Below are 27237 nucleotides of genomic sequence, written 5' to 3' on the forward strand. Positions count from 1 at the left end.
AGTTAAACAGATCTCTGTTGATTGCTTCAATTTTGCACCTGACTTTATGATTAGCTGCATTTAAATTCAGTCTTCCTGTCAGGAGCAGAACATTTTAAAGCACAGTAGTGTTCATAGCATCTTTAAGACTCGGTCACTCCACTGATCACACAAAATATGGGAACAGTCATTCTTCTGGGGATCAGGTGCACTTAAAGGGCAACATCACTACCTCTTATGTTTAGTAGGACGACGAGTGCCTTAGTAATAATACAGATAATTTTTATTTTGGTCCCTAGTATTTTTGCAGCACAGAGACAGGGCCCCATTGTGCCAGATGTTGCCTGGTCACACGGGGATGCCTCTTCTGGGCTGGGGGCCATCAGTCTGAACTGAGTCAACAAAATAGAAAACAAAAACATCCTTATCCCTGCGTTCCTAGGTGTAGGACAAATGGAGGCACAACTCTGAAGTAAACAAAATGACAGATTCTAATAGAATTGGGGGGGGGGGGGGGAGGCAGGGGAGAGGTCATTCGGGTTTCTTGCATTGACCCTACCCAGCTCTTCACATTACATAAGCTTGCACATGGTTATGAAACCACACAACCCTCAGTGCTGCCAGCACAGCCTGAAGCAGGGAAGAAGCCCTTATGATCATTATCCGTGCATTTGCAGGTGAAATCACTGGGTTTCCATGTAAAGATGTAATGAAAAGCCTCCTGAGCTTTCTGCTTTTCATCACCCAGCAGGATGAAGTGGTAGCAGCCTGTCACAGGCCTCCTATTTTTCTAGAAGGCTTCGGTTTTTCAACCTAACTGAAATGGATGATCCGAGGTCCCCCGTAGGAGCAAGGAGCTGCATGCTAGCCCCACAGCAACCCCCAGCGGCTTGAGCTCCCCAGTGCAGTACAACCCTACACATCACATCCACCTGCGGCCCCAAGCTCGGTGGCCATTTTCCTGCTGCCACCTGTGCCCATCAATGCAATGCACCTGGAGCACCGGTCGGCCATCTTGTGTGGCGCAAATTGGGGCTAGCAGGGATCATCTGCTCACCGGTTGTGCACTGCTGGGAATGCAAAATGATGATAGGTTTCAGCTTTCCCCTTGTAAGCAGGTAAGTAAATGTGGCATGAGGAGGGATGCTTCTGGAGGGGTGGTTTAGTAGCTAAGTGGTTTGTTCTAGTGTGCGATAGGGCTTGGCAGCATGGTGGCAAGTTGCTCCTCTTGGAAGCTGCTTCTCTCTGCTTGGAGACCTTGATCTGGCCTTGAAGGAGAGTATCTCCATGCACTGGCTTAGTGTGATGTTTTTAAGCTACTGAGGCTTTTAGAAAGCATAAAGGAGGTTGCAAAAACAGTCTTCAAATGTCTTTTCAGTTGATGTGTTCTGCAGTTTGTGTAACAGGAATTAAGATTTTCAATGGGCTTAAGTGGAGCCTTGGAGAAAGTGAGTCAGGTTATGCTGACTGCAAGCCTGCAGTATCGCATTCGTTTCTTAAATGGTTGTACTATGATTTGGTTGCTATCTTTCAGAATGTTTGGAGACTATAGCTAATAAACAGTGCCTTGTTTTCTGTACTGCCTCATTGCCCCAAATACTATATAGCCTTCGCTATCAGCAGATATGAATGTAAGCAGACCATGGAAGCCTTTACTAGACAGGATGTTTTATAAATACCTAAGTGCATTTGAAAAGCCTGCTATAAATAGCCTAACAGCTCTCATGTTGAGTTGCCAGCATCTGAAGAACATCATGGAAAGGGAATTTTGCTGAAAATACTCTGTGTCTCTCAGCATTATTCTATGTTCAGTCAGTTTTAAACATCTATAGGCAATGTTAAGTGCCTAGCAGTCTGTGAATTCTAAGTGCTTCAACATAATGCTCAGTGCTCTAGGGGGCACAGCAGTACTGTAAATGTGATCCATACCTCCTTTTTCACAAGCAAAGATGAACCCAATAGTTGTGTTGTGGCTGAGAAACTGAAGATAAGATTAGGTCATCCTTAAGTCCAACTCTTGAAAAAAGTCCCTTCTTCAAATCAGCAATTATGTGTCATAGGTGGAGCCTATAGCAGTTCCCAGAGTTAAGGATGTGGTTGCTTTCTATCCAAAAACAAACACTTCTGTTTACTTCTTAGCTTATGATAACGTAGGAATATAAATTGAAATTCCATGTGTTGCATCTGCCTGCATACTCTTATGTGTACTAAATCATGCACGTGTCCAGCTTAGAATTTGCAGTTCAGGTTTTGGAAATATTGTGTACTTAATATATGTGTACTCGGAGCTGCAGGTTAATAGTAACTGTGTCTTAGCTCATGCAGTATTTTCTCTGAAGAAGTATAGGGAGATAAGAGACATTAGAAATTACAAATTTGGCATGAAAAATAGGGGATAGTTTTCATTTTTCTGTACCTTTAGTTCTCAGTGCTGCGTTGTTGAGTGCTCTGCAGGTAAGTATTGTCTCTCGTAGCTGGGCAACTGTGAGTTAATCAGCAATTTCTACAGTTTAACAAGCCTCAGCAATTGGTTTTTGTTTCACAGTTGAGACAAGCAAGATTACAAGAGGACAAGAGCATAACGTCAGTATTTCTTTCCATGCTCTTCATTACATCCTCTCTCAGATATGAAGCAGAATATTAGTTGCATGGAAAGTTTTCAAGTCAGTGAACATGTGTAAAGTAATGCATTTGTTTCTGTTTTAGTTAGAAAGTACCAACTTACTTGCCTCTCCTATTATAAATTGAACTGGTTTCAACTTTGGCTTGTGTAAGTCATCTCTCAGTGTGTTTTTCACTCAAAGTTTATGTTGGAAAGAATGTTATTCTACCACATCTACCACTTTTTATGTGAATCCCCATGTTGTCCATCTCAAATAATTTTCCATGACTAAAGTACAAGGAATTTATGAGCTTTTTCAGTATGTGTAAGAAGTGAGAAATGTTTTTTCTCTAGTGTAAATTCTGTTGTATGTGTTGCCATCACCCAATGATTCTTGGTTTATCAAGTTGATCTCAGTGGGGTGGCATGAGCTGATGCTGAGCATTGCTGAGTATCAAACTGAAGCAATACCCAGAGCTGGAACAGACATCCCACTTTGCAACTTGATGTAGTCCATTTGCATTAATTGTACAAGAGTGGGATAGCAGGGAGTCTGCTTCCGTGCTCATGAGTTGTGAGGAGATTTGCTTGTTATAGTCACAACACTTAATATTTTTGTATGCCAGAGTCCCTTGGGGCCAAGGTCACTGTATGCATTACACTTTGAATATGGGCCTTTCTCTGTTGCTAATGTTCCTATTTCACGTCTCTTAATGGTACGAGGACACTATTATGCTTTCTTTATGGTGCTCAAGGACATGATTTAGCAGAGGGTTGTTAGGGTGGTATGGTTAAGTTGTGGTTGGATTTGATGATCTTTAAGGTCTTTTCCAACCTGAGCAATTCTATGATTCTGCTTTTAACTGCTGCTTAAGGCACTTAACCCTCCTACACTAAATATCACAGAAATATGTACTGTATCCAGAATTCTGTATATAAATTGTATTGCAGTATAAAACCATAGTGTTATGTGAAGATAGAGTGGAGGTTCATATTTATAGAGCAGCTTTGCATTACACCTGGCTGTTCCCTTTTTACAATTCACCCCTGCTTTCTTGACCATCGCTTTGCAGTAGTGGTAGTGGACTGGCTGGTTTGCGTTTTCATGTTCTTGGAGGCATGTGGTCCTCATTACAGAACTGCTAGAGCAGTGCTGTTTTTGGTATTGCACAGGTGGTTGAGTCCTTTGGTCACTGGGGGAAGTGACTGCAATCTGCAGTCTGTTAGGGGACTGCTATGAAGAGGAATACTCAATGCCAGTGTGCCCTAACTATGCAAGAAGTGAAGAATGCCTACAGGGTTTCTGTATTAGCAAGCTATTTGGAGAAGTCTGGGATTCTTTAGCCTGGAGAAGAGGAGGCTCAGGGGAGACCTTGTTGCACTCTACAACTTCCTGAAGGGAGGTTGTGATGAGGAGGGGTTTGGCCTCTTCTCTTAGGCAACAAACAGGACCTGAGGAAATGGCTGCAAGTTGTACCAGAAGAGATTTAGATTAGACATAAGGAAGAAAGAGTGGTCAGGTGCTGGAATGGCCTGCCCAGGGAGGTGGTGGAGTCACTGTCAGTTTTCAGAAAGCGTCTGGATGAGGAGCTATGAGATATGGTTTAGTGCCTTGTGGTTGCAATGGTAATGGGAGGACGGTTAGGCTGGATGATCCTGTAGGTCCTTTCCAACCTTGTGATTCTATGATTCTATGTCAAATAGCAGAGTTCTGTTTTCTTCTAGGTTTCTGTGAATGCAATTACTTGGGATGTATAAAAACTTAAGCTTTGCTAAGCTCTTAGTTGTGTGAAGTGTGGGCTTTCCCATCCCTGGATGAGTTTTCGGTGTAGCCCTGCAGGCTGTATGTGCCACCTTCTCTGTTCTGCTGCAGTGCTGGAGATCTTTGTAGTCAAAGGATCTCCGAATCCTGAAAACAATATTATTTGTGGGGCAGGGTGTATGCAAGGCAGGCTTCTTGTTCCTCATCTCATTGGTTTTTTTTGTTATATCTGTTGTATCCTTTGCAACGCTGCTGTGCTGCTCTATGTATATGGAGTATAAATCCACTCTTGCTGAGGCTTGTAATGGTGGTATCAGGTCAAGTTTCCCACTTTTTCTCATCTTTGCTTCCAATACTAAGTTTTTTTTTTGTTTTTTTTTTTTTTTTTTTTAAAACGGTACATATGTTTAAGTTTCTGATAATAAGAAGTTTGATAATTTCCTTTTGCTATATGTCTCCATTTGATGACTGCTGCTGTGTCTTGTCTGCTTGTGAGCAGTCACTCCTTATCTTCTAACATTTGCACATAGCTGTGTGGTAAATGGGAGAAGGTAAGACAAGATATCTGCCTGTTGGCATAAAGGTTGTCTGAGAAAGCAGCTTTTTCATTCATTCTTGCTTATGCAGCGATATATCTCAAGTCCACTAAAAACACAGGTAGCTAAAGTTAATGGATTTTTCTGATGGGGCGCAGAAATATGGCTCCAGGGAGCAGCAGTCCTTCACTGACCTTCACCCTTGTGCAGAAGCCTGGTACAGAGCCTGTTTAACTCTCATTTGAACTGAGGGATTGGTGTCAACTCAAGTGGTTGTCACTGTAGTCAGTCTCTATTTGCATGTAGAACATCATGAGCTGTTCCTTATGCTTTTATCCTGAGTGTGCTGTATCCATATGTTCTGTTGCAAGCAGTCAAGATTTTGAGTTTGGTGCAATAGGAATGGGAAAATTAGTGCACAGTGTTTGAAGTCAGACCAGATGATCTAATCACTCTGCCTGCCTTTAAATTTTATCATCCTGTTGAAATAATTCTGCTTAAAATCAATGGGACTACTCATATGCTTAAATTTAAGCACCTGTATAAACATTTGCACGAGTCAGGATGTTATTCAGCACATAGTCATAATTTCTTCGATAATGCCTGAAAAAAAAGCTTGTTTTTTTTTTTTTTTAAGCATTGACGTTCCTATTGTAAATGTTGTGCAGCTGCTTCTTTTTGTAGAGCTATCTTGATGCTGTTGTGAATTCTGATTTCTTCGTGTGTTTTAGCTGGGTTTCCTTTTTGTGTTCTCTCTCCCCCATTTCTGCTTATAGAGTGAGACTGTCCTGTAGGCTGTATGTGTGACTTCAGAAAACCCTTGCTTCTCTGGATAGATCAGTACTTCCATGTCTTTGCAGGGGTTTTTCTGTTTGTTTTTAGCATTATCAGACTTAATGGGCTTAGAGCACACAGCTCCCTGGTAAGGGAGCCTGCTGTGGTGGAGTAGGGGCTTAGAAAGAAAAATAGGATATACTGTTGCAACTGCATGAGGAATAACAAATCCTGCTAAACCTGAACTACCTACCACATTGTTTCTGGTACCCAAAATGCATGTTGAAAGTCACATGAGTTGTCCTTGAGTCAGACTGTGCTTGTCTGGAAAGCTCAGAAGTGCAGGGTGACCGCAGTGATGGCAGCTGACTGGCATACAAGTGGTTTCATACTTAAACCTTGCACCTTTGAATTAACCCCCCTCAAAATTCAGATTGCTTGCTTTGTCTTCATGCAGGTAAGTCTCTGTCAGTAACTGAAAAGAGCTTTGCCTAAAGGAGAGCATGCTGTGCTCATAACTCAAACTGTAGTCCAAAAGGCTTTTTCTTGAAAATACCCACAGAGGCTCCTCCTTGACTCTCGTTTGCGGATGTTTTATCCTTTACAAGGCATGCTTATAGCCTCTTGGAAATGAGAATTACTGTAAATAATTGAGTACTTTGAAGTCAGACAAAGAGAAAGAAGCCTGGTCCTTTCTGTGAGTGTTATCTAACATCTGTTCCATTGGAATTACTGCTTGGCACCTCCCTGGATGCAATTTTCAGCTGAATGCTGCTGTTTACAATTGCCCTATCGCAGCTTTTCACCTACATGGATGACATCCTGCCTTCCTATCTTCACAAAAACAGACTTTAAACATAATAACATCCTATGGGGATACAGTATAACAACTACGCACCATGCTTCCTTTTCGCCTGGGGCAGCTATTCACAATGAGCCACTAATCCTAAGCGGTTTTGGAATAACACATGAATAATCTGAATAGCATGTGTTCAGAGGTCATATGTTAACACAGGTGTGACTCCTACAAAGGTTACCCTTGGAGCTAGTTCAAAGATGATGAAAGTTTGTTGCTGAAATCCTGAATCTAATACACTGCAGCTTCTATCCTGCTTTCAAATGACTTTCCTTTGTTAGCAGAGGACGTGTTTAAAACAGGACATGATCTTAAAATAATTTTTCCCCTTTCCCTATTTTAAGTTTGTCTTGGTGATGCTAATTCAATTAATTGATATGGTCTGCAGACCAGTGTGTCTTAAAACGAAGCTTTCTACGTATGATGCCATGATAGATACCTCTCCCTATCTGAAAATAAAGGTATTACAAAATCCCACTCGCTGTCAGTTTTAATTAGACCTCAGAGTGGTAATTACATGGTGTTACCAAAAAGAAACATAATGAATGCTAGATATTTATATGTGCATGTGGGGTATTGTTACGCATTTACCCACATACCTAAACGTGTGCCGTAATAAAGTCTGAGACTGCAGAAAGTTTCACTGCTTTAATTCTGGCAAAGTTCCTATCTTCATATATACCTCATGGGTATGAGACTCAATTCTCACAACATTTTAATCGCAAATTCTATTCATGTTTATACATTTATATAATCTAAATTAACACATCTTATGTAAACATATGTTCCATATGCTTCACCCTCCTTCTCTTTTTTTATCTAAATTTTTATTTGAAGCCTTACCCAGAGCTGACTTCTTTGGGGCACGCAACATGCCTCAGCCTTTCTCTAGCACTTTGTCTCAATGCTAAGATAAATGAGATGCAGGTGAAGAAAACAGGAGGATGATCGTGTGAACATATGGCACGGGCATCCTTCACTTCAGGAATAACCTGAGGAGTCCGTAATTGAATTCAGATTTCTTTCTTTAAAAATTAGACATCCTGCCAAACCTTTATCTGAAAATCAGACACAGTTCCTTCTCGCAAGCTCATGGTGTTTTCGTTTACTAGTCTGGTCACATGTGAAGAGACATGGAGAATGCAGCCAGCTGAAATGCCAAAAGGAGGCACTTACCTTAATCTGACAGATGTCTGACTTTCAACGTCCTGCTTCAAAAATGCCTCTTTGCAGCCACAGGGTTGAGATGCTGAGGTTACGTGCTGCCCAGCGGTGTCCCATCCATGGCTGCACCCGGCCCTGGCAGGGTCTGTGGAGTGAAGCAGGGTCCTGTTGCGTTGGCTCCCAGCAGCTCACTGAGGCTGGGGCTCCTTTGAGCTCAATTAGTTCTAGATTGTTTGGCTAAATGGCAGCCACACTTCCTTCTATTCTTTCCCAACTTAGTTTTCCTGCCTCCAGTGGTGCTTTTTCCTTTCTTTGGTCTATAAATAGGCCTGCCACAACACAGTCTATAGCAGTAAGGAAGGCAGGAAATGCGCTTAAACAAAGGAAAGATCTTAGGGTTGGGTTGTTGTGGGTTGTTTTTTTTTTTATTATTATTATTATTTTTTTTGCCCACCTCCCAGTTTAAGGAAAGGAATTTGATAAAGGTCTTGCTCTGCAGACACAGTTGTCTGATGTGAGTTAAACACTTGCACTGAAGCACACCAGGATGCCATTGATTGCTTCAGAGGCCCTTTCAAACTTTAGAAAATAATTAGCATTTTGACATGATGCACAATTCCGATCATATTTACCTGGTTCTTCGTATGTTTTCTCTATTCCTGCTTTTTCTGCTGTTCAAATCTAGTCTGGGATAGTTGCTGTAAAAATAAATAAATCAACAAAACAAACCCCTTTCTGCTAATCCTTATGGCAATGGTTTCTGGTCAGCATAGCAGAGCACTCTGTTAAGATTGTGATACATGGTTTTTGAACTGGTGAATTAGTGTGGGCAGAGACTTAAAAGAGTGATACTGCTGTGTGCAAAGTATTTCTTCTGGTTATGATTTGTATGTGAAATACACACATGCGGATCTTGAGTGTTGCTGAATGTGATGGGAGTTAAAGACCCGTGGCATGTGAGGAATTTAGAAAATACTACACCTTTTGTTTTGCGTGTATCATGTGATCATTATTGCTGTTTACTAGTATGGTGTTTAGCGATGAAATTGCAAATTTGTGGAAGTTTTAGGTAGACTAAATGATGTCAGATATGAAGATCGGTGTCCAGATGTGGAGTCCTCAGTGCAAAAGGGACATGAACCTGTTGGAGTGCATCCAGAAGAGGGCCACAAAAATGGTCCAAGGAATGGAACATCTACTTAAGGAGAGGCTGAGGGAGATGGGGCTGTTCAGCCTGGAGAAGGCTCAGGAAGACCTGAGAGCAGCCTTTGAGTGTCTAAAGGGGAGCTACAGGAAAGAAAGGATCAAACTCTTCAGCAGGGTCTGTGGTGATGAGGGGAAATGATTTCAGATTTAAAGAGATTTAGGATGGTCTTTTGCACTGAGGGCAGTGAGGTGCTGGCATGGATTGCCCAGAGATGTGGAGGAAACCTCATCCTTGGAAACACTCAAGGTCAGGCTGGCTTGAGCACCTGATCCAGCTGTGCGTGTTCCTGTTCATTGCAGGGGAGTTGGACTAGATGACCTTTAAAGGTACCTTCCGGCTCTGATGATTCTCTGATTTTGGGCCAAAGGACCTTACATAAAAATAAGAGGATCTTCAAGAAAGTGCCTGTCTTATTGAGAGCTTCCCAGAGATTCTGTTTCTTATGTCAAGACTGCAATTATTTCCAGGGGGAGAAAAAGGAGATGTACAAGTGATTATTATTATTATTATTATTTTTTATTATTATTATTTGCATGTGTGTGTTAATATTAGCAGACAGGTTTAAAGGTCTTAGGAAGATATCTGTATTGCAGAATGTGTCCTACAAATCTGACGAAGATGAGAATATTTCTTTGTGGTGAATGGTGAATCAAGGAGTGACTTTAACTGGGGCACAGAAGCAGTTTTAGTGTGGAAGATCTTGCAGTGGAGGTGACTGAAGGCAAACTGTTGTCTTTCTGGCTTTTTCAGACCTGGCACTAAGGCTGCAGAAGTGGCAGTGTGTAAAAGCTGATTGAGTGTTACTGCTGTAGAATAGACCTAACCACCTCTGTTTCTGAAAAGTTCATTTCTATGGTGTAACAGCACTCATATACGAAGTTGCTTAGCAGTATTTCACTTGTGCCTTTTTTAAAAGCAGTTTAAGATCTAAATCTGCTCAGTGAGTTCTTAGCGATTACAGACTTGAATTTGCATCATGTATTCTCTGTGCACTGTGGTACTGTCAGCACCAAGCACAGCCAGTGCCTTGGGGAGGCTTAGTCTGGGCCAGTGCAGTGCTAGCTGTGCCCAGCTGCAGGAGCCTGCTTGTACTGTTTTGCAGGGCAGCCTTTCTTTCAAGCACATACACCTTGTCTCCATGTCAGTCAAAACATCCTGAAGGCATTGCAGATAGAAGGCAAGGTTGAAGCAGGATTCCTCTCCGTCACTTTGACTTTGCACACACAAAGTTTGCTGTGCAAACTTTGTCATTCTCACTTTATGCTTGAGGAGAGGGCCTGCCTTGGGAAGTCTTGAGTATTCAGAGTGTCCTCAGGGATAAGGTAGCTAATGGAGCTACGAGAGAGCTAGGAGCTGGGTGAGAAAGAGATGCTGAGGGCAGATGTTCATAAAGTTCAGTCAAATCACACTGTGTTAAAGCAGGAGTATGTTCTCAAAGCCCCATTTTTCCAAGTCTTTTGTATGCACCAGACTGTAGGGTAAGTAATGGCTGCGGGAGTAGAATAACACTGTGTTGCCTGTTCCCTGCAGGGATGCTTTTGGTCCCCTGGAATTCAAAGCAGTTTTCACTGCACATTCACACTCTGCACCCTGAAAATACATGCATGTGTGCATGTGTTAAGTATGCAAGCAAACTTTTCTTTCTGGGGAGTGCCCACGTGCAGAGTCAGCTCATTCCTGACGTGAATCCTTCACTATAAAAAGCTCAGAGTGAGTGATCCACAGGCAGTGCTTTTTACTGGCTACCATAAAGAGGCTTTATACAGATAATCTTCATTTCTGCCAGTGAGCAGCAGGACATGTCTCTGGCTCTGCTTTGATACAGTTTCCCCCTGTACTGCTAATGACTGCATTAGTTTAGCTCTGCACCTGGCTTTTCATAGCTGGAGTGGTAACAGTGGTATCCAAATTCTCATGGAGTGTGGGAGTTTTTAAGAATAGCTTCCAAAAAAAAGCTGAAATATCTGAACCTTCCCCTCTCCTTCTGTGCTGCCCTTCCCTTGTGCAGCCTTGTGTTCCACCATTCTTTCCAGGGACATCAGTGTGGAATAGGTTTGACATAAAGTCCTGATCAGCGTGAACTGGGCGGCATTATCTAGTTTGTCACATCTGTAATTCAAAAAATAGCTTGAATTCGTTGTAGTGTTGTTTCTGTCCCTCTTCTCTCCTCAGCTGTCTCCTTCTTGCCTCCAGGTTTCATCACTTTACAGATTATGTCACCAAAAATTACATAATCTTCCCTGGTGAAGCTATACTGAGAAAGAAACAATAAACAGGTTTTTGTCTTTTATAGCTCGTGTTTAGTCTACCTAACTTAATGCCATGGAGATCACTTGTCTCAGAAGCATTGAGTAAGTTATAAGGACACTGATCTTTCTTTTGATTTCCGATCCTGTCAAACACAGATGGTCTTTCTGGACTGCAGTGCAGGCTGTGGGCCAGATCCCTTGCTTCCACAAATCTGAGCTGTCTGGGGAATCTGGCCAATTGGTTTTAATGGATCTGTGACAGTTTACAGCAGCTGAGGATATGTGAGTTTAAGGGCCTTTCTAATTATAGCTTATGTTCACGGTATAGAAAGTTTATTGTTTTCCTCCCCTCCACCATTCAAGCAAGCCATCAAAACATAAAAATATCCCGCCTGATGTACTGCTTGCAGCTGTGGGGCAGGCTGAAGAACAGTTCATTGTGATCTGAAAAAAAAGCAGTCAGGGAAGACTACGGGTCAGACTCAAGCTGTGAGTCAACATACACATAGAGGGTAATGTGCTCATCGTCTGTCCTCTGTGTTTGTGACCTCGTGAGGTTAGCGCTGCTGCTGCCTGTAATCCCTCATGCCTGCAGCTATTTGTGCATATCTTAGGCTGTGTGGTTATGGAGGGAGAGAGTGAGCAGAAGGCTGTTCTTTTTCTCACCTTCTTGCTTACCAAACATGGTGTATGAATTTTTTTTTCTCTGTACTGTGAACAAAGAGCATGATGGCAGCATAACAGTGAAAATTAATGTTAAAGCTTTACTGAAGAACTGCTGAAGTTGTTAAGGCCTAAGCCCTATGGATGTCTCCATCTCTTCCCTGTGATAGATCGCTATCCAAACAGTCAGAGGCGTAAAGCTTTTGGAGTGATGGTGACAGCAGGAAACATCACCTGTGTGTTATGGAGGAGGAAATTGAGTAACTTGCCTAAGGTCTCACAGGAAGTAATACTTTTATCTGGGATGCTTTTTCTGTTGGTCGTTTCTTTTCATTTGCTTTCTTTGTATTTTGCTTGTCTCTTGTTCCCATTTCAGACCAGACCCATCTTTCTATTCCACGTTCTTTGTGTTCTACCTCTGTCCTGTTTATTGAATGCATAATTTATTCTGGCAGAGTTGATCTTAGCTTGCAGCCAGCACACAATTACATATTATATTCGCACTTGTAAAATCTTGTGTGTGCCCTCAAGCTTTCTCCTCCACTTGTGAAAAGCTGCTATAAATAACTGCAGCATTACCACCCTATGCTGCACGACCCTTTTGTCCCACCGCTGGGCAGCAGGTGATGATTCATTCCAGGGAGGTAAAAGAGGGCTCTTAAAACTTGGGCAAGCTCTAGAATTGTCAGAAATGACATCCAACAGGTTCTTCTGTAAAGCCTGTGCTATGCATCTCTGTGGGTGGTTTCTCTGCTCTCCTGGCTGCTCAGGTTGTCATGCTGCTTGTCACCATTCCTGGCTGCATTCCTTATAGCAATGGGGTGGGCAGCTACCCTCAGTATTGTTAGTTATATCTCATTATACACTTGCATACTGCTTACCTCTGCATCCATCTTGTTTTCCCATTTTATATGTCACTGGAAGGAGCCTTTTTTAGAGCATCTTGCACAACCATGTGCCCGTTTTTGACTCACGTTCACTTTGGCTCAAAGGCATTAACAATGGTTAGAAGCCCTTGCGCTTTACCAACCCAGACTTCAGCCTGTAGCTGTTCAGTTTTGAAGTCTACTTTTCTACTCCTGGATTTATCTTAATGTGTGTATTTTAGAACTGAAATTTTCAGGAGAGAAAGTTAGAAAGCATATAGCAGTGACAAATTGCTTGCACCTTTGTGCATAATGTACTAATAAAGGTGTCCAACCCTTTTTGCTGATGCTTGATGTAGGGCATTCTGTTCTCAGTGGGTTTTTGTGGCATATCTGCAAACAGCACAGTCATACTGTGTCGTACTGACAAAGGTGCTCTCACTGGAGTGGTAAAATGAGCACCATCAGTCACTGGAACATGGGTCTCTTTCTGACATGTGCTCTTGGAGTGGTTTAGCCCTGCCTTACATGACATCTCTTCTTCAGTGCCAAATCTGTTGCCTGCACCTGTCTTGAGAGCAGCTCAGTGCTGCTGCCTCCTGTGATCTCGCTAAAGGAAGAGCTGCTCTTTCCTGATCCCTGCTCTGGTGGCACGTCACCCCCTGGCTGACAGTAATGGGGCCATTGGGAGGCCCAGGAGCAGGCATAGCGGCTGCTTAGGTTTCTCCATGACTTAAAAGGATGAGGATTAAAGCAGGGCTGTCTGTCCTGTAGTCTTGGGAAGATGAGCGTCTGCCTGTGGTTTTTTTTGTTCAGCATTCCTAGGAAGTGTTCCAGTGCAGTTGATGCTTTCTGTATCTGCTTGACCTGCCCAGAGGAGCTCGCTTTACATGAGCTAACCCAGCTGTTCGCAGTCGGGGTAGGAATGTTGTTGTGCAGGGAGATTAAATAGTTTATTTCTCATCCATCAGGAAGAGTCCTCAGACAGCTAGTCAGCTAGGCTTCTAAGGTGACAGCTTGTACCTTGGGCTAATGGATGTTTTAAAAATAGCCGTTGTTAGACACTAATTGCTCTGCTGGAACCTTTACTCATCCAGCATGTTTTTATTCTGATTTTAAGTCCAAGCTTTTCCCTGGCTGCCATCAGCTGTGTTCCCTGTCTGAGGCTTCTCAGTTGGCTCAGAGCTTTGCTGCAGACATGCAGACGGTGTCTTCTTGGAGCTATTTCTGGAGATGCACTGTTTCCCTCTGAGCTGCTGATTTTTATCATCATTCCTTAAACCCCAAGTGTGGCACTTCAGATGCTGTGCTGACCTCTAGTGACAAAGACAGAAGAAAAAGTGTCTTTGCTTATAACACCTATGAATGGCAAAGCTTCCCCCTTGATCTCCTTCCTGCAGTTTTCAGCCCAAACGAATTGTGAGGATTTCATCTCTCCTCGTGCGTCTCTGTGTTTTGATGATACGTGCTTTTATTTCTGCCCAGTTGTTGAACGGTTGCTGCTGAATCCAGATCTTCTAGTTGTGCAACAAGAGAATTTTATGGACATTTGTTATTGTATTAATAATAAGTGAATGTTTTTACTACCTGCTGGTGCTCCATTTATGGAATCGTAGAATCCTTAAATTGGAAAAGACCCCAAAGATCCTCTTGTCCAACTGTCAGCCCATCCCTTGGTGCCACAGCTCCCTTTTTCTTGACTTTTCTTCCAACAAGGAAATGATTTATGTAAAGTTAAGTTAACACCCAAATCTCAGAGTCTGAAAACATTGATGTGAATCATCCTTTTGTCCCTTAAGTACAGATATGCTTTAATTCATATTTTGCATCCCCAGTGGGGGACTTGATAGGGTTTGGTGAAATAATATTTGTTTGGAAACTCTAAAGAAATTTACATTAGCAAATTGCTCCAGTACTGCTAGATCTCTTTCAAAAGGTTTTAAATGCTTTATTTGGTGCTGTTTGGAATATTATCATCTTTTATTTTACTTCTACAGAGTTAGAAAGATGTGTTTTTCTTCCTGATTTGTGAGCTGAGTTACTCACTGTATGAGTCCCCAGAAGTCAGAAGAATTGCATCAAAATGAGATGACAAAATGTTAACAGAGGGTAACAGAGTTATCACAGAAGAACAAAGAGAAGGAATAGCAGGGAAAATATCAGGGAACAGAAACTGTGAAATTAAAAGTGTAAGTGAATGAAGAGAGGGAGAGGGCTGCAGCAGGGATCTTTCTTGTCTGCTCTAGGTGCTGATAAGACCAAGCACAGGGAGCCCTTGCTCAGTGGTCCTTGCGCTTGAGCCCATTGTGTCACCAAGTGTCTTGGAGTTGTTTTGAGTCAGGTATTTAAACAGGGAAATACTTAGTATGAGATTTTCCTGGCCTGTCCTCCTTATGGTGCATGTTTGCAAGTGTTTTGTTTTAGTCTAGTATGCGGTAGATGTAATGTTTGTAGCTGGTGCTCAAACATAAACCAAGTTTTACGGGATGAAGTAAGGGCCAGCTTGGCTGAAAGCAGTTATTGCTGCCTTGTGGTGGAATAACCCAGTACCAGAACTATTACCAGATGTTAAATTAATGTATAGCTGGATGCAGTATGTGTTATTTCCTTCAATCGTGAAACTCAAAAGCTTCTTAACGTTAATCGGCTTTGTTTTATATTCAGTGCACTGGAATGGGATAGCATTGCAACAAGCAATGTACTTAATGTAGTTCTTTAGTGTTTTGAAAAATGGCCTTTAAGCATGAGCAAATGTGAATGAAAGTTCCACATTCATTCAGAACGCTGTTGCAAAAACCAAATGATTTCCCTTTCCTTTCTTGCTTTATTTTTGAAACTTCCTTATCCTGTGTTTGCTGTGTAGCTCCATTTGGTGATGTTGCAGGCCGGAGTATGTTAGCTGCTAAAAGCACCCTTGAGACTTCTTGCTTATGGATAAAGAAGGCAAACACACCTGTTGCAGCCCTCTGAGTAGTTTTGAGATGAATATAAATATGACGTGGCGGTGGTATCCTCATTTTCTATGAGGTGAGAGAATGCTGTGAGATGATGCGATACTTGTGACGGATGTGATCAGCTTACTTTGGCAGAAGATGCATCTCAGCACCGGATTGTAGCTATCACTTTCACCACATGCCACATCTGTATTTAGAGACTGGGAACTACTTTCTGCGTGTCTGTACCAGTAAACAGGAAGGAATTAGTGCATGGGAGGCTGAGGCTTTGGTTGTGAGCAGGTGATGGGGTATGCCAGGGGGGAAGGAGTATCAATGGAAAGGAGTATCAAGTGGGACAGAAAATAGGGAATGCTTTTGTGTATGGTTGCCTGCAGCAAGGAGGGTGAGCATGGATCTGGGGAATGGTGCCCACATGTCGCAGATGAGAGGCCATTGAAATGACTGGAAAATTGACTTAATTCTAAGGTGGAAACAGACTGTCTTCAGCCGGGAACACTGGAACAGGTCCTACCCACCCTTTGTGGCAGTTACCTCCTGGGTGAGAAGTGGCATAAATGAAACTTCTGTTGTGGAAAAAAAAAAAAGAAGAAAAAAACAGAAAATATTGCTTAGCTATACTGAAACCTTTTCTGCCAGAGACATTCCTCATCAAACGCTCGTGGTGGGATTTTTCAGAAGAGCTTGGCACAGCCTTAGCTCTGCCACTGAACTCCATGGAGGTGCCACAGGTTTTGGTGAGAGGACAAACAAAATCAGTATGTAGTGCTTTGGAAAATCCAGCCTGGAACGGATCCTGGCAGCATAACTAGATAGGGATTGGAGGTGATGCTGAAATTGTCACGTAGAAATTTTCCGTGCTGGCTAACAGTATCCTCTTCATCCCCTCTGGTTTAGAGCTAATGGAAAGCAGTGTGTGGAGAAGCATGACTTTCAGGGAAAGGAAAATCAGTATAGAAAGTAATAAAACTGCCCGAATTTCCTCCCTGCTCTGTGCCTTTCATCAGGACAAAGGCTTCACTGCACAACTTTCCTTCTAACCTGAGATTGCTGCTTAACTCTTCAAGTACGTAGGGCGTAATGCTCTTTCAGGACAGGATGCTGCTGAGGTGGGCTGAGCAGATCCGCGTCTTCCCCAGAGTGCAAAGTGTGCTCCTGGCACTTTCTCAGATGTGGGAGAGGAAGGGGAAGAGCGTCATAGAATTTTATAATGGCTTGGGTTGGAAAGGACCTTAAAGATCATCTAGTTCCAGCCCCCACTTTACATCCCCTCTGTCAGGTCGCCTGACTTACATAGGAATAGGGCACAGAGGCTGCTGTATCTGATCCTCTTGACATGGAATAAATGCAGTTTGGAAGGGACCTCTGGAGGTCTTTAGTATAATCTTCCACTTCAGGCAGGGCAAGCTTCAGAGTTTGGTGAGGCTGCACTAGCTGCTGAGGTGCAGGGCTGTCTTCCCAGCTTGGTGTGCAAACACAGCCTTTGCAGGCTATGGTGACCCAGGAGACTCCAGGTTTTGTGGTTCTCCTGCTGTGAGTGCAGTGACTGCAGCCCAGTCCTTGGCATTTTCCAAGGCTGCTGCTGTTCTCTAACACTGTCGTCACTCAAAGGGAAGTCTGCTCATTTTCCTCATTCACTCACTCTTATGAATTCTGCTTCTCTTTTGGACACATCACATAGATTTCCTAGATAAATTTCAGATCTTCCGATAGGAAAAAGCTATAGAAATAACAAATTATGATTCAGAAGTGAGGAGCAGCCTCTGTGACGTATAGCAAATTCACCTCTTTTTTTGCTTGAATGGCTCCCTTGGCCAGCTTGGTGTTAGAGTCCCTGCAGCAAAAACCAACTGCTCTTCAGAGTGGGTGGCATTACTGAAGAACAATAGTGTCATCTCTTTGAGAGGCAGCAGTGGGCTTTTTCAGTTTGTTGTGTACTTTGAAGGCATGTGCTGTGGCTCAGTTGGTGGCCAGGTCTGGCCCATGCCATGCTCTAATGGGGTCTGTCACCTTTCCTTTTGAAAATCTGGGAGGGATTGCCAAAGCAGATGGTGGGGTATTCTCTGTGCTGCCACAGCTGCCATGTGGATGTCCCTCCAGGGGCAGTGAGGGATTCAGACTGGATGGCTGTGAGCTAATGTTCACGACAACCATTTGGAGCCCTTAGTGTATTGGGACTTCTCATAGTCAGGAATTTGTCTATGTCAGTTGCCACTGAGCAGCCAAATATTTTCATGACTGCCAATTTTGTGTCTTGGATTCAAGCAATTTTTCCTGCTGCGACAGTGTTTTTCCCAAGGAGTGTTAGCGATCACTCTGAATACTGTTTTAATTTTGGCTATTTTTTCACTGACCAGCATTCTGACATGAAAGTATCTGTTCATATCAAGTATCTAAGTGAAATGCCTCTGTCACATCAGAGCCAAAGTGCTTTTGTTCTCTTTAGCACAGTAGCATTATAACGGAGCTAGCAGAAATCAGTTTTAACCACATCAGCAATCTTGTAACGTCGCTTTTGTAGCAGGAAAATGGCTGGCTGAAAAAGGACTGACTTTAAGGGGTCCATATGGGTATAAAAAGTGTTGGTGCCATTTGGTATAAATTGTAATCAGTTCCAGACTGCTGCGCTCAGAAACTTGAGTCAAGGAATTGTACTTAGTGGTTTTTGTATTTTTAGGGTTCTCACCTAAACCGCAGCTCTTGTAACCAGTAAATGGCTACAGCCATTGCGTCCAATCCCTCCTCTTAATGATGTAAAGAAAATGTTTGCTTAACTATGAGCTGAAATTGTATTCCTGAGCCCTGCAGCTTTTCAGGTGAAGTGCCAGAACCAGTCACGCTACACTGGGACAAAGTAGGTGGGCTCGGGGCCTGGCTTCAGATAAACTGGATTTCACTTAATTCCTTCAATTGTATTTTATTTAAGGCATTTCTGAAGGCCTGGAGCCAATCAACATGGGAAAAACACCAGGATCCGAATGGGATTTAGGCTGGTTGGGTATGCTTTTGGCTCCCTCTTTGTGTTTGTCTTCAGTAAGATGTAAAAAGAGGCGAAAAAAAGAAAAGGCAGAAACATGCAGAAAGTAGTTTGCTTATGTAGTAGTAGTGTCAGCAATAGATAAGAGCAGATTTAATGAGGCTGTTGAACCAGAATGTTTCCAAGCTGGAGGCATTGCTTGGGTCAACTGCTGCACCTTTGAGTCAGGCAGGGGAGATGGAAGGGCACACCAGAACCTCTGCTGTGTACTGCTGATAACAGCAGCAGGTAGGCTAAGAGGTCATTGAGGAATGGGTTGTCTGGTTGGACTGTTTGGGTATTCTTGGACCCAGAGTGAGTGTGTGTCTGCCTGAACCTACTGGTAGCTTTTAACCCTGTGTCCAGTTTCAGCCATGTATGTAAGACAGGACCAGAAGGACAGTAGTTAGAGGCGTTTACACTTTAATGAGCAGCTAGGGAGCAGTGACACTTACTTGCTGTGAGCAGGTCTGACTGTTGGCATGGCAGTGGCTGCATCACTGCTCGTGCAGCAGACAGCCCTTGCTGGCCCCCAGCTGCAGACCTGTGCCTGGGAGGCAGCGAGACACGAGGAGCTGGAGCTGGCCTGCTGAGGGGAGCTGAGGGGAAAGGCTGTAGGAAAGCAGGCTTTGTTTTAGTGTCCTTGCTCACAGAACGCCTTGGGTTCGTGTTTTTTTCTCTGAAGTAACAAAGAGACTTGGAGTGTATATTGTTTGAGAATGGCAAACTCCCAGGCTATTCTAAACTTGTTGTTTTAAAAAGATGCAATAAATCAGCAAGGAGCCAGTCCCGCGGCTCAGAAATACATGCTCTGCACAGTCTTTGTCCTGAAGCAAAGTCTTCTAAGGGTACCGAAATGTAACTGTTATTTCCTCAGCTGTCATACTGGGATACTCCCGGGAGCAGCAGTGACTCACACTGCCATCCTGACTCCCTAGCTGGGGGAGGATTGGAGCGGTACTGAGATGTGGGAAGCCTGAGGCTGCGGTGCTGGCTGTGACGGCAGCTTTGGGGTGTAAGCCAGCTTTCACAGAGGAGCCCAGCCCATCTCTGAGGCAGGAGGAGGCCATCCAGGGGAGGGAGAGTGGGGAATGCTGACTTGCCTCTCAATTTTCACGACAGTCAAATGCAGAACAGAATTCTTTAATCCAAATTTGAGTGTAACACCTTTCAGGAAGAACTCCTTATAAGAAGGATTGTCAAAGATGAGAATATAATCCCATGTGAAAGTACTCAGCTTTTTGTAGCATCATTCTAGAACATGGCGATGATGGGAAGCTTGTAAAAGTTTGGGGAAGAGCCACAGATCTTCAGAAGAGTGGAGCTTCTTGCATGTGAAAGAGCAGCTCTGTTCACAGAAGTACAGCTCTCTGCTGTTACCGTGCTTACAGTTTCTCCACTTTAAATTCTCAAGTATCTGTTTCAGGCACTTCTCTGCTTCTTAAGGATATGTGGATTTTCACAAAAAAGAAGGATGAAAGAAGCCCCAGCAACACTCCTTTCAATGGAAGGAAGTGTCTGGTAACCTTGGAGGCAGATTTGCCTAGTGTGCGGAGCTAGGTACTGGAGGGAGAATGATTTAGCAAGACATAGAGTTCTGAATCCTGCTCAGATACAGAATGGGTTCTCTTACATTTCAGGGTGCCTCTTTTTAATGCAGTGGTGGACTCATCTCCTGTAGGCAAATCATTGGTAAAGAGAGACAAAGAGATACCATATGTGAATTTTCAACCATCATCACAGAAAAGAATTCCCATCAATACCTTAATCAGAAGTTGACTGGAAGGAAGCCACAGCAGTATGTTTTCACTGGGTATATATACTCTGTATATTGGTTTTTGAAATTTTTGGGTATCTCACACTCTTATATGAGAAAGCTTAAGGTGATAATAGGCTATAGAAGAACTAGCCTTAACCAGGACAACTACGAGCCCTTCATTTATGGAATTCCCTAGTGCGATCAGATCTTTCTTCCTTCTTTTCTGTAACCATAGCAGATAAGCGTGTAGCTTTTCTTCTAATTTTAGATAAGCTGTACCGTTCTTCTGATTGAGAAACTGGCCCTCCATCCTTCTGCTTAACGCTAGAATAAAGTCACACATATTTGGTACTTTGCTGTCTGTTCCTTGAAGATCCCCCCTAGAATTTTTATTCGGGACAGTTTCCTTCAGTTTTCATAGTCATATCATAGATGTACAGCATCTTCACTTGTCCTTGTGTCAGACTTCAGCAGTTAGTTACAGAGGAGAGGCCTTGAGAAGGACCCGTGCTGCCACAATGAACAGGGACAGGGGCTTTAATGAGACCCAGTGAGCGCTTAGTCCTTATAAGTATACAGCGTACAGCATTTTTAGTTCTGTAACTGACTTAAATATTGCAAAATAGTCAGACCTGCAACAAGTATTTCTTGTGAAATTAGAAATAAAAATCAAATTTTCAGGCAATTTCAAAGTCTCATTTTATCCTTCCCCTCTTAATGCAGGGCAGGTCTGAAAGACACAACAAAAATGTTTCACTTGGAAAAGATCACAAGGACCTGATGTAGGATTGCCAAAGTAAACCGTTTCATTCTGGAGGAGGTCGAAGCGAAACATCTGTCAGTCTAGTAATCTTTGTGTCCTTCCACTGAAAAATGGAGCTGATGGGAAGGTACAGTTCAGAAGAGAAAAAAGAAAAGGAAATTCTCCCTCTTCCCTTGACTATTTCTGAAAACCGAGCCATCGTGCTGAAGAGCCTGATTCGCAGACTTAGTGGGAATTATGCCTAAGCCAGGTAGCAAGAAAAGTTCCATGGAAGACAACTTCCAAGTCAAACAATTTCTGTAGGTCTGGGTTTGAAATCCTCATCCTGGAAGTCTTAACTTCAGGCATCAGCTAACTCAGTTTCTGGTCTTATTAAAGCAATATGAGAAGAGAAAAACCAGCCAGGCACCTCCCTCTCGCTGCTGCAATGCAAGTTAATTCTAGTACTGTAAATACCCTAGGGTTATATTCATGTAACTTAAATACCAATAAGGGAAATAAAAAAGCCTACAATTAGTAAATAGCTTTTTCTAAAAAAAGGTGATTTTATTGAGTTTTAATATACAGCTTTAATATGTTAGGGTAATCATACAAGATCTCTCGTGTTCAATTTACACATTACAATACAGACGTGAGCTAAAATCTTTTTGTTTTAATGTACAAAAGGAATCCAATGTTGTCCACTAGCAGCTTTGAACTTGGCAAGAAAGGTTCTAGAGACTTTAAGTGCAGTAACAACCATACAGAATACAAAATGAATACAAGGACTTTTCGCCAAGGTATATAAACATTTGAAAACAAATGGTGCCTGCTCCACAGGGCAGACAACTGGCAAATTAAAACAAGTCACTGACCAATGTTCCAGAGTAGAAGGAGCATTACCCTGTGTAATAGTTCTTATAAAATATCCTAAGAATATCTGTATCAAATAATTTGTACTGATCAGAAAAAAGGTCTGAGAAGAAACAGTAGGCAAGGAACTGAACAATCAAAAATGACATAGTAATATAAAATATTTCCATCGCTATTTAAATGCCAAATTAAATCAAGCAATAGTAAAAACAAAACAGAAACAAAAACAACGACAAAGAAACAGAAAACTAAAGCTCTTCTGTTTAAAATAACAGCACTGCTTTTGCTTATTTTCAAATGATTGTTTTTTTCTTATGAACACACTATATATACTTGATTATTTCTTTCATACAGAGTAATGTGTCCATTTGGTTTGGTCTGTCACTTCAGTGAAGCTGACTGGCAGTCAGCCCATCACGTCTCACCTTTGACACACACTTAATGCTTTTCTCCCCTTATGTTCACTACTCTGGTGCCTCCTCTTCTCAAGTTAAATACTTCTTTTTCTTTATACAGTGCAGAGTATATGGGCTTAGGATATGGAGATTTTTCTCTACTCCAGTTCACTGTCTAGTTCTGAGTTCAGTGGTGTGCAGTAGTTTGGCTTGTCTGAAGGTACGTACCCTGGGAGACACAAACACTTGTACGAGCCTTCTGTGTTAATGCATTTGGCGTTCTTGCAGAGAGACATCCTGTTGTTCAGCTCATTGCACTCATTCACATCTGCAAAAAGTGGACAGCAAAACACGGGTCACTTCAACATGCTGTGTAGGTAAAACACATTATTTATTTCCAGCAATGGCAGGAGTGGAGTGTGCTGTAGGAAGACACTGAGAACTGTGTATTCAGTTAAGACCAGGTGGTATTAGGCTGACCCAAAAACTGCTCTGGATCCAGATCTGTTCTCTCGGTTTGGTTTTGAATAAGCTTTGCTCGTCGTGTTACAGTGTTGCATTGTTGATACAAATTTAAGCTTCACTGCACAAGGGTGTGTCTCTTCATTTCTAGGCTCTTAACTGAACACAGCTGTCACGAACTGAGAAACACCACCACAGTTACTTCTGTAGCCTTTGCAGTAAATCAAACATAGAGCTGGCATATTTAATAGAACTCAGGCGATCATCAGTAACCTCTTCTTTTTTCCTTTTTTTCTTAGCTTCTGCTTAGGTCAAGCGACTGAATAAAACTGACAGGCTAAGGGAAGAATAAGCAATAAATACGCTGTGCTCACCGACACAAGTCATCTTGGCCATGTCCAGGTGATAACCGTCAAAGCAGTCGCAGGTGTAGCCTTCCTGGACTCTCACACATCGGCCATTCTCACATCCGTTCAGAATTCCACATTCTTCTGCTTGTAACTCCTCAAAGCTGTTCAGAAAACCTGAGCAAAGAAAGAATTACAAACAAGTAAGTTACCTTGCTGCTGAATGTATATGTACACACAAACACACAGTGAGACCAAAACTCTCTCAGAGGTTTACTGGAATGTGAGTTGACTTTGCAGAAAGCAGGTCAGCTTTAGCAGAGCTACACCATCTGGAGTTGTAAACGCACTAGGAAAGAGCTCTGATGTTTCAAGATGAAAACGCAAGAACTGTGTTAAAAACCTGAGGGTTGGTTGTTGTATGTTTTGTAAATGAAACTGCATGCCTTTGTCTATTTTTTTAAGGATAAACCAGTGTTTTCTCAGTTACACATTTTATTTTAATATTTCAGCATACCAACGTTTGTGTGAATAAAGGGAAGCAGCGGTAGTGAAGTCTGGGACAAAAGTTCTTTACAATGGTGTTCTAGAGAAGTGAGGTGTGCTTATGGGGGAAAATACTTAAAAAACTCAATTGCCTTAAGGAAAGTAAGAAGAAATCAGATACTGCTTTACTGTTGTGGGTTTGGTTAATAACTCTTTGGCTGGTACTTCAGCAATCAGTGCCAGTACAAATACTTGTAATCTACCCATCGTTCCATGTCATAATTCTCAATGGTGAGTAGCCAAGGGCTCCCTGTTTTATTATTTTTTAGGCAGTTATGAATTTATGTATATAGAGGGATATGTATTTAAAAAAAATATATTTGATATTTTTACACATTCAGAGATTTTCTGTAAGACTGAATTGCTGCTCTTACTTCTGCATAAGTTTTTCAACCAGCTTTCCATTCACTGAGCTGTTTGTAACAGGACTGCAGATGGCAGCCCGTCACATCAAAAGGCCTTCTAAGGAAAAAGGCTGGAGCATGTGAGAGTCTGTTGGCCTACCAGCATAATTAATATATAGCATGGAAGTGGAGGTGAAACTGAGGCCAGAATGGAACAGAGTATAATCCATCTCCCCATCTGCCCCATAACATCGCATTAGGGGAGCGAATGCACAAACCAGCAGTTTATGTAAAACCCGGTTACCTATTCAATGTTACAAAAGTTGTAACAGATTTGTAAAGCCACCTTGGAATATAAATTTCTCTCTTTCCCGCTGCTTGTTCTCCTGTCTTTTTCTATACTCTTCTTGGTACTGTCTTGGTTCTTGAGTCTCTCTTCTCTCTACTCTGCCTTGCTCTTTCTACTCTGCCCTTTCTGTACTATCCTCCATTTAACTTCTGTATTGTCATATGAGCTCCTGCCCCTCTTTGGCTATACATACCACTGCTTTTCTTCTCTGAATCTGTGATGAACTACGTTGGACCTATACCGAGCAGCTGATTTTGAAGAATATACTGAGGTCTGTAAGGATTTATTTCCCTCAGGCCTTAACAGAAAGCTGGGCCAGATCCATCAACAACCTGGATGTTCCTGAAGGACATCTGAAATACAGTACACAATCCCTCACACCCTACCTGCAGCCCATCCCAGCCTGAAGGCTATATGCATGCATGCTCTCTGATCATCCTTTGTTCTGTAGTTTCACTGCAGAGTGAGAACATGCACGCTCTCCATTTCTTCCATATGAATTGTGCTGGAAAATCATGATATACTGGCACGGAGGTATTTCTTTTCTTTTTTCCTTTTGTGTGTGTCTGTGTGTGTCTTTTCAACTAAATGTACTCCAAAGAAATCTGTCCCATGCTCCAGCGGAAAACTAATTTGTGAGAAAGAAAACTGGCCCTCATCTCTACCTTTAGCTGTAAATCTGTTGGTAAATATAAATTTAGTACATTTGGCACAGAATGCTCTACTGTCTTAAAAATTAAATTGTACTCTGAGCCCAACTGGACTCTTCACAACACTGGCTCTTGAAGCAGAACACCTGACTGAAAGCTAATGTCATAGGAATAACTAAAAAATAAATAGGACACATTACTCAGAAGCAAAGAGAAGAATAAAGCCAGCTACAGGGAAATAATCCAAGTAACAACTCTCATCTCGAGCATTTTACATAACAGAGAAATTTGCTTACGGTCTTCGACAAAGTATGGATTAGTTTCTGGAGTGTAGTGCTCCTCAAAGTCAACCAAGGCGTCTTGTCCATATGGCCGTCGAGATCCTGGAACAGGAATGTTGCACAGCTGGGCATAATCCTCTGTGGGGAGAAAGAAAAGAGGATATAAAACTAATCATACTTGTAACACAGGCTGTGTTGCATTAGTCTCAGTGCATCGTGGCTCATATTAGCTGGAAATAAACTTATCTTCCTAGAAACACCATAAATCTGCAATTCCCACAAATCATTGTCTCTTCAAGGAGAATGTCATTTAGATGTAATGAACCAAATACAGACTATTAAGTCATAATAGGGATAACTCCAGGGATAGATTTCAGTCAGTGACTGTACCAGAAGTTATGGGTCATGTTCTTCTGATCTGCTCTTGCCTTGAGGGGAGGGGTGCTGTGTGTCCCACCACCAGTGCACCCCCTGACCAGAACTGGCTGTCCTTATGCTCTTTGCTGGTTTAATGAAGGCTCTTCCAGTCCTTTGTTTAGTAGGAGAAGATATCCAAAAGGAAGCAAAAGAAGCTGTATTTCTGGCAGTGCCAGCCAACCTGCAGAAATCACAGAATAAAAGACCCTTCCAAAATAGCACGCGCTCCTTTGCAAACCATTCTTCAAACCACAGGCTTAATTGTTAGTGCTGTTCAAGGTCTGCTTGGCTGCAAACCTGACAGGGCCAGGGGAAATGTATGGGAGAATTAGCTACGCTGAAATTCTGCCTCTTGAGTGAAAACATACCAAAGCAGCTCTTCATTTTAGGTGTCAGAGTCCATGCCTGAAATGCTGATGTATAGAGTTAGATTTTATTCTTAATTTGATTTATTGTGTTCCCTCAGTTTGTCTCCTGTATTTTTAGTAAATGGTAATTTATTTGAGACTGGAAACTGTTAAAATCCAGTAATCCAGGTGCTTCTTTACTCTTGCTACAGACTATTTAGCATCTGTTTCTCTGAAGATTGCCTGGTGTTCTGAGAATCAGGCAGAGTAAGGACGGGAATGAAAACCACCAAAAAGAGAGAGAGGAAAAAAAGCCCTAAGTAGATACAAAATCCAAGAACTGCAGATGGTTATGGAGCCAGAAACCTCACGCTGTGTTGAACTGTCCCAGACAGCAAATAGTCGGATATATCCAGACTGCCTGCAGACAGCCTAGAGGACTGCCCCTTTTGCTGCTCAGCACTGTCTTTTGGTTTTCTTAGGTACTATCATCATCTCCTTCACATGGGATGTTTTCATGTTATCCAAAAAGAATAAGGTGCACAAAAGTCTGCTTGAATTCTGTGGCCAGCAACTCAGCTCTTGTGAACGTGGAACACTATATTGTGTGCAGAGCTTGGCAGTGCATTTCGCAAAACTGTCACTGGGTTCCCAGCTCAAGTCTGCAGAATGCAACTTACTTAGAAATCCTTCTAAACCTCACCACCTTCTGCTCCAAGTGCAAGGTGATTTCATCTGTTTTGCTACTTTATATTATATTCAGACACAGTAATCTGTATTTCTGAACAATCATCTCCTCCTCATCCAGGTAAAAAAGGACACTGCCCAGCAGAGATGATATCCCATGGCATTCAAACAAAACAAAGCCAGCATCAAAAGAGCCTCAGTATATAATGTTACCTACATCCATTAATGCACAGCTTCCCACTGAGTTACTATGATAACAAACAATTCTAACAGTTGTTACCAGAAACACCTTATTTTTTCCTTCCACCTTGTTTTACTTCAAAGAACAGAAACAGCTGGGTTGTCATCTCAGACCGACTCTGCCATTGTTTTGTGCTGAACTACTTATTAATGCCCACGAGTTTTGATAG

At 42.3% G+C, this 27237-nt stretch overlaps 2 protein-coding genes and 1 long non-coding RNA gene across 9 annotated transcripts in view; 1 reads left to right on the forward strand and 2 right to left on the reverse strand.

The window, feature by feature from the left end:
• The window catches only part of RASGRP3 (RAS guanyl releasing protein 3), a 44260-nt gene extending 36384 nt beyond the window's left edge, over positions 1-7876 (reverse strand). Inside the window, exon 1 of the mRNA XM_015857703.2 lies at positions 7686-7876. The gene's annotated coding sequence lies outside the window, so the exon portion shown is untranslated. The remainder of the gene's footprint in view (positions 1-7685) is intronic.
• On the forward strand, positions 509-26867 carry LOC107311290. Its single transcript, XR_004306514.1, has 2 exons — positions 509-1097; positions 23159-26867. It is a non-coding gene; the product is annotated as an uncharacterized LOC107311290 (long non-coding RNA).
• LTBP1 (latent transforming growth factor beta binding protein 1) overlaps positions 21672-27237 on the reverse strand; it is a 164429-nt gene continuing 158863 nt past the window's right edge. For all 7 annotated transcript variants that reach the window (XM_015857695.2, XM_015857697.2, XM_015857698.2 and 4 more), the window contains 3 exons: positions 25392-25514; positions 23234-23383; positions 21672-22725 (listed from right to left, as the gene is read on the reverse strand). In XM_015857695.2, the coding sequence (XP_015713181.1) occupies positions 22556-22725; positions 23234-23383; positions 25392-25514 (443 nt within the window). In that variant the 3' untranslated portion in view covers positions 21672-22555. The remainder of the gene's footprint in view (positions 22726-23233; positions 23384-25391; positions 25515-27237) is intronic.

Source organism: Coturnix japonica, chromosome 3 (genome assembly GCF_001577835.2).
Source record: "Coturnix japonica isolate 7356 chromosome 3, Coturnix japonica 2.1, whole genome shotgun sequence".
In the NCBI taxonomy this organism is placed as follows: Eukaryota; Metazoa; Chordata; class Aves; order Galliformes; family Phasianidae; genus Coturnix; species Coturnix japonica.